We start from the raw sequence: 19,952 nt of genomic DNA, 5'->3' as shown, positions 1-19,952 counted from the left end.
ATGTCCACTACTGGAACCAGAGTGAGGTTGTTCTGTGTGAGAAAGGTGGAGATTTGATTGAACACAGCTCGTTGTTTTTGCAATGAAAGGAAGAAGGAAAACCGGTCTGTAGTTCTCTAAAAGGGATGAGATAAGGTTGGGTTTCTTAAGTAGTGGGGTTAAACAAGCCTGTCAAATAGCTGAGGAAAAAACATGTGCTTGAAGGAACATGTTTATGATGTGCGTGAGTGCAGGTACAACTCCAGAAGTAATGGCTTGAAGGAGATGAGATGGAACAGGGTCAAGTGGACAAGCAGTAGGATGAATGAAGAACCAAGGGGCAGAAGGGGTGGTACGCGCTGACCTGGAAGACAAGGGGCAAACAGTGTCTAAACAAGATGTAAGAGTGGAGCAGAAAGTATCAGTACCACTGTTATTTTAGATCCCTTAATCCTACACCATACCTAAACTTAACAACTACCTTACTATCTATTAATAGCAAATTAAGAGGTTATTAAGGCAAAAGTCATAGTTAATAGTTAGTTAATTGTGAGAACTAGTCCTCCAACTGACCTATATACTTTTTTTTTTGTTGTTGTTGTTGTTTGGCAGCGGCTGTTTGCCCTAAGTGTAGATAGCAATTAGATGATATTTACACTAAGTGAAAATAGTATATTTTCTTAGTGATAGATGCTATTTAAATTCATGCTATTCAGTAACAATGGATTCTATTTACACCAAGTGAAAATAGCAGTATTTTTAGCGATATGCTATTTACAGTAAGTGCAAATAGCTATAGATTTTATTTACACTGTTAAAATAAGAATTTTTTTTTGGTATTTATACTACTTATTGCAAATAGTGGCACTTACAGTATCTGCACCTCAGTACTGTAGTACATTATAAAACAGTATGCAATATTAAGTGTAAATGATCATTTTAATTCAAATGATTAAATGGATGCCACCTTACTGTGACAATAAAGCCCTCCCTGTAAAAAATGCAAATGCATATTCTCCAGTTTACGAGTCTCAAATACTAAATAAAATGCTATTTTCTTGAAACGACATAAAATCCCTTGTCAGACCAACAAAAAAAATTACCCCAAATGTTGTCTCAACTACACTGTAAAAAACAATTTGTTGAGTCAACTTAAAATAATTTGTAACCTGGCTGCCTTAAAATTTTAAGGCAGCTGGGTTACTTACCCATCTGTTAAGTTTAGCAAACACAAATATCTAAGTTGTTACTTAGTACAACTTAACATTTCAAGTTGACTAAACTTATTTTAGTTGACTCAACTTCAAATTTTAAGGCAGCAGGGTAACAAATTATTTTAAGCTGACTCAACAAATTGTGTTTTTTATTTTTTAGCAGCTACGTGAATGGATTTGATAAGAAAGCTGTGAAAACACGAGTAAAGCAAAACGATAATCATTTTACCTGACTCAGTATAAAGTTCCTTACAAATTACCAAATATCCAGTGGTCCAAGGATACTGATATGCAGCCAGGAATCATGTTTCCTGACATTTATATGTGCTAGTGATGGGTCGTTCTTGAACGATTCATTCATTTTGAACGAATCTTTAATGTGACTCGGGACGAACGAGACATCTCGGGGAGTGATTCGTTCAGTTGTGCATGCGCAACATCCTATTAGGTTCTGTACTGGAATTAGTTCACCTGTTTCGAGTCTTCAGGTTTTTAGAGTCGTTCGTTCATCTTATGGGGCTGTCCCGTGATGAACGAACAACTCAAACCCAAAGACTCGAGAGATGAACTAATCAATTCTCTTTCCGGCTCAGACTGCGTTGGTTAAGCTTATTGGGCTGTCACGTGATGAACGAAAGACTTAAAACCGAAAACTTGTCAGATAAGAGGTGAGGTGAGCTAATCATAGACGAAAGACCCAGGTAAACAATGAATGAATCTTTTCTGTTTCTTATAGCATTATAGTTTTGTTTTGTTTGAAGTGTGATCAACGTTTGTGTAAGCAGTAGATGTGTTAGGGAGGTAACAGGTAACATTTTAACTATATTTTGCTAAAATGAATGAAATGACTCAAAAAAATGTTCGTTCATTTTGCTGAACGAGACTCAAAGGTCCGAGTCAGTAAAATGATCTGAACTTCCCATCACTAATATGTGCCTGATTTCAACGCTGGGGAAATAAACAAAGCAGTTTTGCCTGTGAACACATTGTGTAAATACAAAATAGGCTGGTCTAAACCCTGGTGATCACTTATATCAATGTTATATATATGGTCATATGGTCCACCCCAAAATCCTATCTAGTTTTTGTCAGTGTTTATTTAAAAACATCCAGTTACGCAGAATTTATGATGGTAAATATTTAATGGATGAGTTGTCAATATGATATGACAATACGATATATAGGGTGTGATTTGCTGCAATATTCAACATATTAACATTAAATGATAACTGCAAATCTGTGTTTCGCCACCTGAGTCATTTGTTTCTTTGAATTGCAGCGACCCATTTGCTTTTCTTTTCTGTAGCTTTTGGCAGCCTGTAAAAACATAGCTCAGATTTCTTGTCAAATCTCTCTGTACAGTCAGTCGCAAAGCTCGTTCTGGTTTTAGAGGGGTTTTGTGTAGCATTCACACTGAAACCAGTGCTGCCACTCAGTGGGTGGAGCTGCACTCACTCCAGCTGACAGTGTTGTCACGTGCAATACACTTTATTGTTGAGAACTTTATTATCTTAGAACTCTGTCTTGTTTTTCTTGCAATTGTTTATATTTCACATTTCTGACTTTGTCCTCAGAATTCTGAAATCTGTTTTCTGTGTTTGCCACAGAATAAAATAATAATAATAATAATAATAATAATAATAAATAATTATGACATTGCTTGTCTGACTTTGTGAGTTTACATCTTGCCAGATTATATCTTGCAGTTCTGACTTTATTTTAGAATTGAGAGAAATAAAAATGTACTTCACAGTATAACAACTTCAGCTTACTTGTAATTATAGACTGTTCCTGGTCTGTCATTTCCTGCATAACTTTGCCAACAGTTATTTCCTATGTAACATTACCTACCTCTTAGAAATAAATAAATAAAACTGATTAGAAATGGGTGCTGTGTGAATGTTTCTTTGTGGAACACAAGGATTCCATCAAACACTTGGGAGACAGATAAGAATTCAGACTCTTTGGTCACACTTGTTTTTAAGGTCCACATCTCAATATTAACTATGACTTTTGGGTCAATAATTTGCTGCTTATTAATAGTTAGTAAGGTAGTTGTTACATTTAGGTATGTGGTAGGATTAAGGAATCTAAACTATGGTTCATATGTGCTTTATGTGCACTGATAAACAGCCAATATGCTAGTAATATGCAATATGCAAAATAAAGTGTTACTTTTTCTTTCTTTCTTTTTTTTCCCAAGCTTCGACACATTTGCATTGACTAGATTCACAAAACAATGTTTATATTACCAGCGTATATGCTTACTGCTTTGGTCTGTTTGTCAATAAATAGCCCAGCTAAATTATAATAGTTTCTTTTATGTTACACAGCATGAATAGCAATCGTTATATCTAGTGCCAGCATTGCCAAAATTTTTTCAACAAGTCAAAACAACAGTGTGATGTAAGCTACTTACAGCACCTGCTTATGACATATATTACTTCCTTCCTTCTTTCTTTCTTTCTTTCTTACTATACTTTTTAAATTAATATATTTTATTGTTGTTGTTGTTGTTGTTGTGAGTATCTTCAGCCACCAGATTTTTGCTGGAGTGCGAAATCCCATAAAATAATATTATCAATGATGGACAATTCTCAAAAAGGTATGAACATAAGCCTTACCTATATAACATCTCTATCTGTATATTTTACCTGACTCAGTATAAAGTTCCTTACGAATGACCAAATATCCAGTGGTCCAAGTATACTGATATGCAGCCAGGAATCATGTTTCCTGACATTTATGTGCCTGATTTCAATGCTGGGGAAATAAACAAAGCAGTTTTGCCTGTGAACACATTGTGTAAATACAAAATAGGCTGGTCTAAACCCCGGTGATCACTTATATCAATGTTATATATATGGTCATATGGTCCAGCCCAAAATCTTATATAGTTTTTGTCAGTGTTTATTATCCAGTTATGCAGAATTTAAGATGGTAAATATTTAATTGATGAGTTGTCAATATCATATATGCCACTGTTAAAATTTTTCCTGTATTTTTACAGTAAGTTACTGGCAGCAAGGTTGCCAGCAAGTTACTGTATTTGGTTTTACAGCAATGTACTGTAATGCTACTTTACAGTATGATACTGTATAGCTACAAAACTGTATTGTACTGTAATTTTACAGTACTTTGTAATTTTGTTTCTACTGTAATTTTTATTGTGCTATTGCTATTTTTATTGTTATTGTGCAATTATTATTGTGCATTGTGTAGTTGGAAAAGTATATACATTTTTAGTAAAATTGTGATACTACTATAATTCAGAATAACATTACAAATAAAAAGACAATCCAAACATATTTACAAAAGTATTTTTATTAAAACATTTTAAAACATTTTAGTATGGTGTTTGCTACCCAGAGTACAGTGCATCAACAATTTACAGCACTGAAAGCATTTTAAGTGTTCAAGAATATAAATGAAGAAAACAACACATGCATCTTGAGGGCTGGAATGGAAATCAATGTCCTAAGAGAGAACTTGATTTGTATTAAAACTATCTAAAAAAAAATCTTACAATTAGCAAAAACAAGTGTCTCATAACCATCACTCCTAAATGCAGGGCACATGGGTGGTGGCAAACCGGTCAAAGTTGTGTTCTCTGTTTAAATATCATTTTGGACTAAATGAAGCTGTTGACATGCAGGGTTGATGGCCATCAATTTATTTCATATTTATTCCCACTGAAACAGTCATGAAAAATACACAAAGACAAAAACTGTTATCCACAGCACCAATAAAAATGAACAGACAGCATGGGGAAAATAGGGAATGAAAATTATATAGCATACATGAAAAAAAAAAAAAAAATAAAAAATAAATAAATAAATAAATACACTAAATACAGTTATATTGAAAAGTTTACATATACATTAAAAAAAATATAAATAAAAAAATAAATAAATAAATAAATACACTAAATACAGTTATATTGAAAAGTTTACATATATATTAAAAATCAAGTGTATGTAAACTTTTGAATGTTGTTTTCTAGTGATCGACGGATATTGATTTTTTATTACCGATACCAATTATTTGCATAATTATGTGCCCCATAACCGATATGCAGAACTGATATTTATTTACTGTTATAAAGAAAATCAGTGACTGAGTAAATTAAGTCCATACTTCACTTTGGTTTTTCCTCCTTTAAGTTATCCTAAAAAGTGTTGAAAATTAGCATATAAAAAACAAATATAACAAACAAAACATCATTGTATTTCTCAACTGGCATGTTATATCAGAATTACTAATATTGTTTTCGTCGTTCTATTCTGAAATGCCTGCTGACAGCACAGTTTATCTATGCATTTACATAGAAGTATGCTCAAACTGTGATGGCTGGCAAAGATAATACACAATTTCTATAGGGTTGTACATATTTATAAGTGTATTAGAAAAATAATGGTTATATAGTACGTTAATATAATTGAGGGTGTTTTAAACAAGTGAATCTTGTTAAAAGTTGCATGCGGTGGCCGTCAGAGCATCAACCCGGTGAGTGAACTTAGAGCCCTGCATGTCACCCCGAGCCCGATGGGCCCCGACTTTTTTACGTCCCTAGGGCCGGGATTCGGGCCAATATTCACGTCATAGCTCAGATGCGGGCCGGGCTTCGGGTCTGTTTTATGCTTCTTCTTATTTTTATACTTTTGACATCCACAATTTATGGAGATGAAAAAATTCCGCGCTAGTGAAAACAACACAAAACTTCACTTTCGCTTTCGGCTCGGAAGGCGTTTAGCGTCTCCATCAGCAGCATCAGCGAGCGCGCCTTCAACGCAGCGGGAAGAGATTCGCGTTCAAGTGCACGCAATAGGCTAAAGCTTGCTGAAAAACAAAAGTAATTACAATGAATGTGTCGAGGGGAAAATAGTAAGGAGATTTTTTAGATTTATTAATAATAATAGTTTTGATTTCAGGAAAAATTTGCCGATCCGGACTCGCCATCTTCTCTTTGGACGCGCCTTTTAAAAGCATCATTACAGATTACATAATGAAAGAGTTTTTGTTTTCGATTTGATTTATTTCGTTAAGTAATAATTTTGAGCTTTCTATAGGTACATTTATTATGTCTGTGCGGTTTGTATTCGCTGAGTTTCTGTTTATTTTTGTGAAGCGCTCCTGTTGAGACAACAGAAAGCGCATAATGATTGTTTTATAAAAGCACCGTTTGCAACGTTTTGTTGATATGGTGAGTACACTCAAAAAAATGAACTTTCACTGTCGTTAGTTTCACTCTATACATCCATGTTAACATTACTTAAAAAATGCATGTAATGCCATGAACTTAATATAACTGAGTGGTTTCTACAAAAAACTAACATTGTCAGCTTTGCTTAACAAGTGTTTGTTCAGTCAACTTAATATAACTGAGTGGTTTCTATAAAAAGCTAACATTGTCAGCTTTGCTTAACAAGTGTTTGTTCAGTCAACTTAATATAACTGAGTGGTTTCTATAAAAAGCTAACATTGTCAGCTTTGCTTAACAAGTGTTTGTTCAGTCAACTTAATATAACTGAGTGGTTTCTATAAAAAGCTAACATTGTCATCTTTACTTAAGAAGTGTTTGTTCAGTCAACTTAACAATGTTGAGTGAAATGCACAAATTAGTAAAACGATGTAGGATGGACCTTTAGGTGCACCGTAGCTGCAACAGAAGACAGACAAACCAGGAAAAGATGCGGGTGACTCTGCTTGTCAGGTATGAATTAAATTCTTTACCATCCTGATAAATACTGCTTTGAAAAAGTGATTTAAGTCTGCACAAAGGGTTTTTATAAAAGTTATCAGTATATTTTGGTGCCTGGAAATGCTAATCTGTTCCACGCAGGCTATATTTTCATTCTCTAGTATGTTTCCATTTTAGTCAGTTATGCTAACTCGTGTTTCTCTCTCAAAACAAGCATGTGGCAATGTAAGGACTGCAAAATAACAGTGTCAACTAGATGGCCATTTTTGAAGCACTATACTGTTAGATTAACACATGGCTAATCTGGTCACAGTAATTGTTTCCCATGCACTATATAATATGGAATTAACATGGAATGTACTACGGAGTTATCTTAATTGTTCATATGCTGATACTAGTGTTTACGATGTTCTATTTAGTTGTTCAAGCCCATGTGGAGGTAGCCTAATTGCTTTTTGTCTTCAGATTTCATTGAATATCCCTGAATGTAAATTTAAAAATGAAAGATATCCTCAGTGTTGTGTTATGTCTTTTAAATCTCTAGATTGCTGCTGAGTTTACTTGAATTACCACCACTCAACTGATTTAGACAAACACTGGGTGGATACAGAAGTAAACTGGCCAGCATCTACCAATAAAGGAGTTGCAGGACGGAACATGTGTAAACTAATGGCTGTCACTGAGAAGGTTTGTAATATCTGTTTTTGAAATGATGCTTGTTTTCACTTTGGCATGGTGAATTGTAATTTTGTCTGTTCTTAATTTTTTTCCACAGAACAATACCGACTCAATTTGGATCTGTGCATCTTAAAGGGATTGTCGTTTACTCACCCTCATGTCATTCCAAACCTGTATGATTTTCTTTCTTCTGTTGAGCACAAAAGAAGATATTTTGAAGAATGTTGGTAACCAGACAGCAATTGACTTCTATAGTATGGAAAAAAAAATACGTAAGTCAATGGCTACTGTCAACTGTCTAGTTACCAACATTCTTTAAAATATCTTTTGTGTTTAACACAAGAAAGAAAATCATACATGTTTGGAACAACTTGAGGGTGAGTAAATAAGGACAAAACTTTAATTTTTGGATGGATTTACAGTCTTTACAATTACACACTGCATAAAGGTCCTGCATAAAACTGACAACTTTTAAAACTGGAGTTTAGAGTTTCATGGAGTTTGTGTCCACTGAAAGTTTTTTTTTTTTTTTTCAGCTTGAAAATGTATGCTGTTAAACAACAGTACAATTCACTGAATGCACTGTAACCTATTACTTACTGCCCTATTTATTCCTGTCTAAAATTAATATGACCCCACTAAGGTCTGTGGATACATAATTCTCAGAATCTTTGCTTTTACTGGATGTATTGCTAAGTGATGTTAAATTTGCAACCTGCATTTGTTGGTGTAATGAAAATTACTGAACAGCTTTACTGTTTTCATGCCTTTTAGGACTTTGTGAATGCTGAAAGAGACCTGACTAATACAGCCATTGGAATTTACATCATCAAACCTGGTCCGTGACCCTCCATCAGGTTTTGGAATCAACTAAAAGAAGAAGCATGGAGATGTCACCTAGGCTTGTGCTCTGCATTTGAGTGTCATATACAGCATGAATCTGTATTACATCACAAGAACTTGGGAAGAACTTTTTCTGTTGACAAGAATGATGTTGCCTATCTTGAACTGAGAATGATTACAATTTCTTGAAGAAGTTGCTCATTGTAAGACATTGAGAAGAAAATAAATGTATTTTGTTTCTAAAAAATGCTTGACATTAATGTTTTTTTTTACTTGCACTTATAGAGCAAATAATTAATAAGGTAATAAGGAAAATTAAATTAATAAATGAGTTCACTTTATGTAATAAACTTTTATAAATTTAACATAAAATTATTAAGTAAACAACACATATAATCAATATGTAACAGTGACAAATTCAAATGATTTGTATTTACTTCAAGAAATTTTGTCAGCTTTACTTGAATTGTTTTTGTTCATACAACTAAATTGTTACTTGTACAAATTACTCAATGTAGTTGCGTGGAACCACTTGACAGTCTTTTTTTAAGTAAGTCCAACAAATCTTTTTTTTGAGCGTATCAGGCATTTATGTATCACATCCAATATGAGCATTAATGGCTGTTATATTAAATAAAGTTGACTAATTACAGCAAAGCAAGAAAGTAGGCTATGCTTTACCTTTGCACATCGTTGTTGTAGGGTCTCCCCTCAGGTGTGCTGCATGCTCGCAATTCTCATTAGATCACTAATTAAACATTAGATCACTAATGTTTATCGGTGAACCCGATATTACAAAACCGATAACCGATTATGGTAAAATGCTTAAATATCGGGAAAAATATCAGTAAATCGATATATCGGTCGATCTCTATTGTTTTCTTTTGTAAACATATTTTACGTGAAATATCATATTCAGGTCAGTACTAAATAAAAATAACATGCATTTTGTATGATAAATTTTAAACTTGATGATGTAAAGTTATAGGCTAAAGTCACTGTTGCCATGTGTATGTGTTTCATACACTCCAACAATACATCATCTCTATTATCTATTATTCAGGCTCGAATCAGACAGCATTATAAAAGGGATCCCAGAAAGATAGACTGTTGTTTTATCGTAATACAGTACCAGTACCTTTTGTTTAAACTCAAACTGCCCTTTATCGATCTTCTTACCCCCAGCAGACTCCATTCACAAACACGGTCATTTTACCTCGCATGCCATAGTCAAGCAAGCGTCGTTCAAACTCGACATAAACACAATAAAACTCACCAAAATGGTCTCGGTTTGTCTTTCCCCAGTCCCAACAATCATCGACTTTAGTTTGGTTCGAAATAAACCATCTAATTCACTAGATGTAAAAACGTCGGAAGAGCAGCGGGTGAAAGAGCGCGTAACTCACGGAGTTTCGATTACAGCTTTGAAGAAGGAGATTATAACGTTCCCGGCTAAACTTGCGGTTTCATTCCACACTAACAACCGTGTACACCATATAATAAAAGCATAGTAATCAAATTAACTTACTTAATTTCCAGAAATCCGGCGTTCTGCTTCTCTCTCCAGTCAGCAGCAGTTGGGTTCTGTTTGTGTGATGTGACGTCAGGTGGCGCGCTATTTACATCAGTCCTGTATTATTGCCCAGCGTGTTACAGTAAGGCTACAGCAAGGTCACAGCAACACTAAAATATACTGTAAAATATTCCCACCAGTTAAAATTACCCAGAATGCAATATAACAGTATTTTACTGTAATGCATAAATGTGGTATTGTACTGTAGGTTTTTACAGTACTGTACTGCTAAATCTACAGCGATTTCTAGCAGTGTGACAATACAATATATAGGGTGTGATTTGCTGCAATATTCAACATATTAACATTAAATGATAACCGCAAATACGTGTTTCGCCACCTGAGTCATTTGTTTCTTTGAATTGCAGCGACCCATTTGCTTTTCTTTTCTGTAGCTTTTGGCAGCCTGTAAAAACATAGCTCAGATTTCTTGTCAAATCTCTTTGTACAGTCAGTCGCAAAGCTCGTTCTGGTTTTAGAGGGGTTTTGTGTAGCATTCACACTGAAACCAGTGCTGCCACTCAGTGGGTGGAGCTGCACTCACTCCAGCTGACAGTGTTGTCACGTGCAATACACTTTATTGTTGAGAACTTTATTATCTTAGAACTCTGTCTTGTTTTTCTTGCGATTGTTTATATCTTACATTTATGACTTTTTTCCTCTGATTTTACATTTTGCAAATCTGTTTTCTGTGCTTGCCACGGAATAAAATAATAATAATAAATAATAATTGTGACATTGCTTGTCTGACTTTTGTTTTTGCTGTGAGTTTACATCTTGCCAGATTATATCTTGCAGTTCTGACTTTATTTTAGAACTGAGAGAAATAAAAATGTACTTCACAGTAAAACAACTTCAGCTTACTTGTAATTATAGACTGTTCCTGGTCTGTCATTTCCTGCATAACTTTGCCAACAGTCATTTCTTATGTAACATTACCTACCTCTTAGAAATAAATAAATAAAACAGATTAGAAATGGGTGCTGTGTGAATGTTTCTTTGTGGAACACAAGGGTCTCAAAAGTGTTCCATCAAACACTTGGGAGACAGATAAGAGATTAAGGGATCTAAACTATGGTCATTCAGAAAAAGGAGTTCATGTGTGCTTTATGTGTACGGATAAACAGCCAATATGCTAGTAATATGCAATATGCAAAATAAAGTGTTACTTTTTCTTTCTTTCTTTCTTTTTTTTCCAAGCTTCGACACATTTGCATTGACTAGATTCACAAAACAATGTTTATATTACCAGCGTATATGCTTACTGCTTTGGTCTGTTATAAGCTAAGTTATAATAGTTTCTTTTATGTTACACAGCATGAATAGCAATCATTATTTCTAGTGCCAGCATTGCCAAAATTTTGTAATGTTATTTTAAGACAACTGTTTTTTAACAAGTCAAAACAACTGTGGGATGTAAGCTACTTACCTGCTTATGAGATATATCACTTCCTTCCTTCTTTCTTTCTTTCTTTCTTACTATACTTTTTAAATTCATATATTTTATTGTTGTTGCTGTTGTTGTTGTTTTGAGTGCCTTGAGCCACCAGATTTTTGCTGGAGTGCGAAATCCCATAAATTAATATGATCAATGATGGACAATTCTCAAAAGGTATGAACTAAAGCCTTACCTATATAACATCTGTATCTGTATTACCTACGTAAAACTGTATTTTGACTGTAGATTGTGTAATTCAGACCCTCACACAAAATAATAATAATAATAATAATAATAATAAAACAGAATTACACTCAATGCTTTTAACATCATGCATGGTTTAATTTAGGCATGTGTGTTTTTTTTGTTGTTGTTGTTGTTGTTTTGTTTTTTTTTGTTTTTTTTATTCCATTCACCAGTAACATTTTTTATTGGTTCCAATCTAATTTAAATGATCTTTTGATTACCAGAAATAAAGTTTGATTAGTTGATTTGGTCTAAGAAGTTTTTTTTTAAGTGTGACCTATGTGTATTGATACATCTTTTAAAAAGTCAAAGTCAAAGATATCTGATCATCCTCTTTGACTTCCATAAATGCCTTTTTCTTTTCACCAAAGGCCTCTGATCTGACACTATATTTAGAAAACAATAGCTGATGATCACAAATGGCCAAATGCTGGTGTTATCTTAGTTGCATGTTATTGTTCGGTTTAACAGTTTAAAAAAACAATGACATTCGTATTTGTTTTTCACTGGGCAGAGTTCAGATGAAATCCTCAATGCTTCAAAACATAAAAATCATTGCTCAGTAGAGCACTAAACACATTATATTACATACTGACTACTACACTCGATGCAGTGTGTTGTGTTTAGTCATTAATGCGAAGTGGGGGTTATTTGCTTGGAAGGATATAAATGAATTCATAAAATACCTGACGTATGAAAGTCATAAGGAAGTACAAGCTGAACACATTCTCTTGAATACAGCAGTAAACATGCTGCAGATAGATTAAACACTGTTATTATTTTTTTTTTTTTACTCTATTTTCAAGGTAAAGTCATGGATCGTTCAGTTTAACATTTTAAAAATATTTTTATTTTCGATTTAATTGAAACCACAACCTGTTTTACAAGCATCTCAGATTCTTGCTTTCCGTGTTAAAGAATGCCTGGAATCTCGCCAGAATCTTTCATGTACCGTTCCTTAGAAAGGTCAACAGACAATAGTAGTTCAAATGATTTCATGGATTTCCAGAGAAACCTTGTCAAGTCGTCCCACTTTGACTCTATTTAAACGAGTAGCACAACCAGCTTCACATGCACTTTCACAAGTCCCTGAATCTGAGAATCATTCTCGCAGCTTAAAATGAAGACTATTGTGATTGTTTTCCTTGTTGCAGTAAGTAACAGAAATTATTTTATTTTATTAGTTTAATATTAAAGTTTTCAATGTGATGAAAATTTGTTTATACATTAGTTTAAGGTGTCCATGTTACAGCGTAATTATACAATTACAAGTACTGAGCAATATTAATCAATGACGTACTTACATAGCATTAGGGTTTGTTGCTTGTGATTACTTATAATTAATTAATGCATTATTTACTTTTAATACTGTAATTCAAGTACATATAAAAGGACACTGCAAAATGAAATGTTAAAACTTTACTCATTTTGTAAAAACAAATACTTTAAGCACTAATTCTAGCTAGTTTTCTAATGTTAAAGTACTGTTTTTGTGCCATTTAAGGTGATGAATATTTACATATTTTGTCATTATAAGCATGTTTAAGTGTGAAGATCATTTTTATAAACTGGAAATAAATTAACAGTGGCAGATATTCAATATATGTTGCATTGACATTAAGCCCTAGTGAAAAATAAATATACTAAAATATATTTAAAATGCATTTATTTCATGCTAAGTATACTACAAATGCATTTACAAATTATGTACGTAATAACAACACACTGCAATTGTACTTTTAGTATACTAAACTGGTATAAAGTCGGCTAAATTCAAAATATATAAATAAATAGTCTGCTAAAATCATCAGTAGTGACATTAAAACATTTTAGACTTAACAGTAGAAAATGTGCATTGTGCACAAGTAGTACTTCAAATAAAGTTTAATTACAACTGTTCTATATATATATATATATATATATATATATATAGTGAAATGTCAGTAAATATGTTAATTGACTTGAACTATATTTAGTATGAAATAAATGTATTTTAAATCTACTATTTTAAATCTATTACTTTTTTAGGGCCTGTCAAAAAGTAAAACTTTTCAAGCAATTAATGTTAAGACACTGTAAAAACAATCTTATTATTGGTTACAAGTTTCTTATATCCTCCAGAACATGATTGCTAACGGGTAATGTCTTTAATAATTTATTACTGATTTTATGAATTGATAAATTGCAATGTTTGTGTAATATTTTCTTTTCCAGGTTGTCTGCATTCAGTGTGCAACAACATCAAAACTAAACATACGCAAAAAGCGAGCCTGGATTGTGGATGAACTGTCTATGGAAGAGGAGCAGACTGGTCCTTTCCCATACAAACTGGGAGATGTAGGTTAAAAGCTGAAACCTTATAGTAATCAGCCACTTTATAGCAACAACAAGAAAGCAATATAAATCTTTGTATGAGCACAGAAGTCCGAGTTGTTTACAACCAAATTAATCATTTTGAATGTTCCCTCCGTTTTTCATAGTTAAACATTGAGAAGAAAGTTATCGAAGAATACTCCATTCACGGACAGGGCATCGATCAAGATCCCAAAGGAATTCTTTCCATTAACAGGAACGGAACAGTTTACGTTCACGGAAAAGTTGACTATGAGCAGTACAAGCGACTGAGAGTAAGTCTTGCAGTAAGTAGTGACTAGGTTAAATTAGTATTTTGGTTAAAACTGACTGTTATTTTGTTGACTTGCAGATCAATTTTTCAAAAGAAAACACAAGGTTTGTTGTGGATATTGATATTCTGGACGTTAACGACAACACTCCTGTTTTCAATCGGGACGTGTATGAACGTGCAGTAGATGAGTCAACTCAACAAGGTACTGACTCTAATATGCAAAGCTTGTTTAAACCAGCTGGTCTCCAGGTGAGAGAGCAACATTTCACCTGATCCTTTTTGTATTGTGTTACCCAAAGGTACGCCTCTGGTCACAGTGCTGGCAAATGACATTGACCAGTCTGGCACAGCTAACTCAGAATTTACTTTGAGAATCCTCTCAGTGTCTCCCTCTACGTCCACCACTCAGTTCTTCATTTATCAGAAAAAAGGAGATCAGACAGGAACCATGTTTTTCAAGGGATACTTTGATTATGAGGTAACGTATAGCGTTTTTTTCCATCCTGAAGTTCTTTTTTTTATTTTAACATCCATCCATTCACTGAGAAATTAAAGTGTTATCAGTATTTTATATGGAGCAATGACATGATGCCAGCTTTGTCTGGGTCCATTCATTTATTGAAAAAAATAAAAAATAAAAAATTCAGGCAATGATTGGATTCACAGTGAATAACACAATGATGATTCACACATCTTCTAAGAAGAGCATTAATTGTTCATTTCAATATTAGAATTAATTTTTATATTTTTTGGTCAATTTTAAAGATCATTTTGATTTTTTTCAGTCCAAAATGTCAAAGTGATACAACTGTCCTTATGTCCCTAGTATAGTTCAAGTCTATTAACATATTTACTGACATATTACTCGAGACTTACTGATATAAAAATAATTGTAATTAAACTTTATTTGGATTAAAACTTGTGCGCAATCGTTAATATTAAGCCTAAAATATGTTTTAACTATTGATGAGGATTGTAGGATTTTTAAATATTTCGCATTTAAAGACCGCTAATATTTAAAGTGTACCTAAAGTATATGTGTAATAGTTTTAAATAAATTAATGTGTAATAGTTCTGCTTTAGCACAATCAAATATATTTTAGGATATCTTTAGCTGGACTTCAGCACTACTTCCGCACAATTAAAGTGCATTAAGTACAAAATTAGTTTAATTCCAATTTAGCAGACTTTAAATATGCCCGTTTAGTACACTAAAAGTACAATTGCAGGATAATTTTATTAAGTACATAGGATGTAAAGGTATTTGTAGTATACTTAGCATTAAATAAATGTATTTTAAATCCATTTTAGAAAATGTGTTTTTTTTTTACTAGGGATCATAATGAAGGGAAAAAACAATAAAAACTATTTAAACTAAAAATGTATTAAAGCTATTATTTATATAACCTTATTTACATATTTGTTTATTTATTAAAATTTCCTTTCTTTTTTAAACAAAACTGCTTCAGTGATAATTGATATTTGAAAAAAAACATGATAAAAACATGTAAAAAAAAATAAATAAAAGGCTTCTACAGACCGCTGTGACTTTGCGTTATAGTCAATAAATGTAACAATATTCATAAAAAAATATTTTATTATATCATAATTTTATTTATTGATTATATCACGTCATTATTACAGTTACTAAATTTAGATAGAAATTAATTTAGAATTTTGTTGTTGTTGTTTTCTTTTCTTTATTATGCACACTCTTATTTATTTTGTCTTTTACTGTTTCAGAAACAAATTTTTAACAGAATGTATTAGCAATTTTAACATTTTTAGTAGGACAATATTTAGCCGAGATACAACTATTTAAAAATCTGGAATCTGAGGTTGTAAAAAAATCTAAATATTGAAAAAATAACCTTAAAAATTGTCCAAATTAAGCATATTAGTAATCAAAAATGTACAAAATATCGCTCATTTTGACCCATAAAATGTAGTGTATTTTTGCCTATTGCCACAAATATACCTGTGCTACTTACGACTGGTTTCGTGATCCAGGGTCCCATTTTAGCATAAAACCAAATCTCATTTTGTATTAGATTGTAATAGGAGTTTCCATGCATGTTAGCTTTTTAGATCAAAAGGTCAAAGCTCATCTGACACAGATACAGTATTAAACTTCACTGTGCCTTTTTCAATGCAGAAGGCCCAAACATACACTATTCTGGTTGAAGCAAAGGATCATGGGGAAAAGGTGCAGCTATCTAGCACAAGCACAGTGATACTGAATATCATCGACAAACCCAACTATCCGAATCCAGAATTCGTTGAAAAAACAGTAAGTAAACAAAATGTTTCTGCCTTCGAAGCTTATCAGGTGTTGCTATTTCAATCAAGTGATGCTGTTTGAATTGTTTTTGATGATTGTCATGTATAATAAATTATCAGTGAGTTGAGAACAAATAGCCATCACTCTAGAGGAAACTCCAGATTAACATAAATGCTCATTTCAATCACTGTTTATCCAGAAAGATGCAGCTGACCCCTCAGTATTCTTGAGACAAGTGGCTGTAAAGGAGAAATTGGAGACTGGACCGATGCTAGAGGTTGATAAACTGACCATGTGTCTGTCAGATGAGACAACTGACATTACAGCTCTCAACCCAGACCTGTACAGCAAACCATTATACTTTGAGCTGGCTGGAGACATCCAGGAAAAATGGAGGCTTCAGTCTAACTATGGTAACAGAAAAATCATCTTGTTTAACATTATAGCAATCAAATGAACCTGTTTCCAGTGTAATTCCATTTTGTGTTTTCCTCACAGGCACATCTGTAAAGCTGATTAAAAAGAGCAGCGTACATGTGGGCGATCACAAACTCATCCTTAATATCTCTGACAGCCAAGGCCAGTTTTCACTGCAGACCCTTTCGATTTATGTGTGCGAATGCAATGATTCCGCATACTGCAAAGACCAAGCAGCAAAGCCGAACATGTTTGCCGTCGCTGCCATAATCCTCACCATCCCGGCGCTGCTGGGTAAGAGAGGGATTTCATGTTAAGCACAATGTTTGTTTAAAGGAAGTTTACATTTGTTTAATTCATCCAAAAATGACAGTTTTGCATCTGCAACCTGACACTGCATATTAAACTGAGACTGGAGGATGTATTTTTACATCACAAACATTAAATCAATTGTATATGAATCAGAACACACAAGCTTTGGTCAGTAAGATTTTTTAAAGAAATTAATACTTTTATTGAGCAAGGATGTGTTAAATTATTCAAAAATAACTGTAAGGACATTTATAATGTTGCAAAAGATTTACATTTCAAGTAAATGCTGTTTGTTTGTTCATTTAACAAAAAATGTTCAGTATCAACACTGATAACTTTATTTGGATTACAACTTGTGCACAATCGTTAATATTAAGCCTAAAATATGTTTTAATGTTTATTGATGAGGATTGCATGATTTTTTAAATATTTAGCATTTAAAGACTAATAATATTTAAAGTGTACCTAAAGTATATGTGTAATAGTTCCGCTTTAGCACAATCAAATATACTTTAGTATATCTTTAGTAGGACTTCAGCACTACTTCCACACAATTAAAGTGTAAAATTAAAGTATAAAATTAGTTTAATTCCAATTTAGCAGGCTTTAAATATGCCAGTTTAGTACACTAAAAGTACAATTGCAGGATATTTTTATTAAGTACATAAGATGTAAAAGTATTTGTAGTATACTTAGCAATAAATAAATGTATTTTAAATCTATTTTAGAAAATGTATTTTTTACTAGGGATCATAATGAAGAGAAAAAACAATAAAAACTATTGAAACTAAAAATGTATTAAGCTATTATTTATATAACTTTATTTATATATTTGGTTAAATGCTGTTTAAAATGCTGTTTGTTTGTTCATTAAAAGTATTTAACAAAAAATGTTCAATATCAACGCTGATAATTATCTGAAATGTTTCTTAAGCATCAAATCAGCATATTAGAATGATTTCTGAAGGATCATGTGACGCTGAAAATGTAGCTTTGATCACAGGAATAAATTACATTTTAAAACATATTCAAATAGAAAGCAGTTATTTTTAAATAGTACAACTATTTCAAAATGTTACTGTTTTTGCTGCACTTTGGATCAAACGAATGCATTGAAAACTGTTATTTTAAATCAGAATAATATCTCAAAATATTACTGTTTTTACTGTATTCATATATTTTACTGTAATGTATTTGATCAAATAAATGCAGCCTTAGTGAGCCTAACTGACCTCAAACTTTTGAACAATGGTTTATAAGTTATGAATCTAATAATTGTGTGTTTGTGTGATTTAAAACAAAAAGGTGTCCTGTCGATAGTGTGTCAGATGAGAGCAAAGAAACCTGGAAAGTCTCACATGCAGTTAGTGGAGGAATCAGAACAATCTCTTAGTCCTGACGTTGTGGAAACACGTTGAACTCGTTTGCATGGTAAGCACTGTTTTGCAGTTTTATTTATTAGAATCATCTAGCACCAATCTCAGCTATTTTAACAGTATTTGTTATTTAAATACCCTTAAAATATGATATGAAGATATGTTTCATTTTCTGATTATGTAAACTAAACAGTATATTAATCTAATCTGTTATCCTGGCAGGTTTTACGTCAGATGAACTTTGCAAGCCACAGCTGGAACTGAGAGGCTGCCAGAAATTCAGTATGTCACTGAATATGCAGTGAAAATATGAAGGACATAAGGGCGCTATGTGTCAGACTGCTTGCTTTTACACTGTGAATTAGGAGGAAGGGCTGGTTTTGGTTTCAAATGCACAATCATACAATGTGAATTACTTTAGAAATAGATTGATTTTTAATTTTGCATGCTGTGAATTAATATGTAAGTGTCATATGATTATATCCAAATTATTCATAAACAGTTCTTAGCACTTGCTTGGACTGGTTAGGTGATATTGTACTGAAATATTCTTACACTGATATGTTTATAGTGTTTATATGAAGGAATTTCTTTTTTATAACTAAGAGGTTGTTAATGTTTCGTAATGGTTGTTTTTTATATTCTTAACAGAAATGCATTTTTTATTGTGGTCAAATAAAAGAAAACTAAAAGAACCTGTTGCTGATGATTTGAAAAATAATGATCTATTTTTCAATTACAATCTATACTGGTCTTCCTGGAAGTGGTTGTTTCCCTAATTTCCACATGATGGTCCTATCACTGTAAAAAATAAAAAACACAATTTGTTGAGTCAGCTTAAAATAATGTGCTCCCTGCTGCCTTAAAATTTAACTTCAATCAACTAAAATAAGTTTAGTCAACTTGAAATGTTAAGTTGTACTAAGTAACAACTTAGATATTTATGTTTGCTAAACTTAACAGATGGGTAAGTAACCCCGCTGCCTTAAAATTTTAAGTTGATTCAAATCAAATATCTAAGTTGTCACTTAGTATAATTTAAAATTTCAGTTGACTGAACTTAAAATTTTAAGGCAGCCAGGATACAAATTATTTTAAGTTGAGCAAATTGTTTTTTACAGTGTACACACACATAGGAAGAAAATATTGTCTTAGTCTTTTAAAATCTGACAGTACAAGCACACTCGTACATAATGAGAATCATATCACCATCACCCAACATAGGGCACATTCATATAGTCAGATAACTCCAAAAACATTTTTATCTG

At 32.6% G+C, this 19,952-nt stretch overlaps 1 protein-coding gene across 1 annotated transcript; it reads left to right on the top strand.

Annotated features, from left to right (window-relative positions):
- The first annotated feature begins 12,700 nt into the window (after positions 1 to 12,700).
- Positions 12,701 to 19,284, top strand: LOC127154871 (cadherin-like protein 26). The gene is made up of 10 exons (XM_051096743.1): positions 12,701 to 12,825; positions 13,887 to 14,009; positions 14,153 to 14,299; positions 14,377 to 14,500; positions 14,598 to 14,776; positions 16,454 to 16,588; positions 16,779 to 16,992; positions 17,078 to 17,290; positions 18,614 to 18,739; positions 18,907 to 19,284. The coding sequence occupies exons 1-9, from the start codon at positions 12,793 to 12,795 to the stop codon at positions 18,724 to 18,726; spliced, it is 1,281 nt and encodes a 426-aa protein (XP_050952700.1). The 5' UTR covers positions 12,701 to 12,792; the 3' UTR covers positions 18,727 to 18,739; positions 18,907 to 19,284.
- The last annotated feature ends 668 nt before the right edge of the window (positions 19,285 to 19,952 follow it).

The sequence above is a fragment of the Labeo rohita genome, chromosome 23, assembly GCF_022985175.1.
Source record: "Labeo rohita strain BAU-BD-2019 chromosome 23, IGBB_LRoh.1.0, whole genome shotgun sequence".
Lineage (NCBI taxonomy): Eukaryota > Metazoa > Chordata > Actinopteri > Cypriniformes > Cyprinidae > Labeo > Labeo rohita.
The sequence above is the reverse complement of the archived record's forward strand: the minus strand, read 5'-3'. Positions and strand labels throughout refer to the sequence as shown.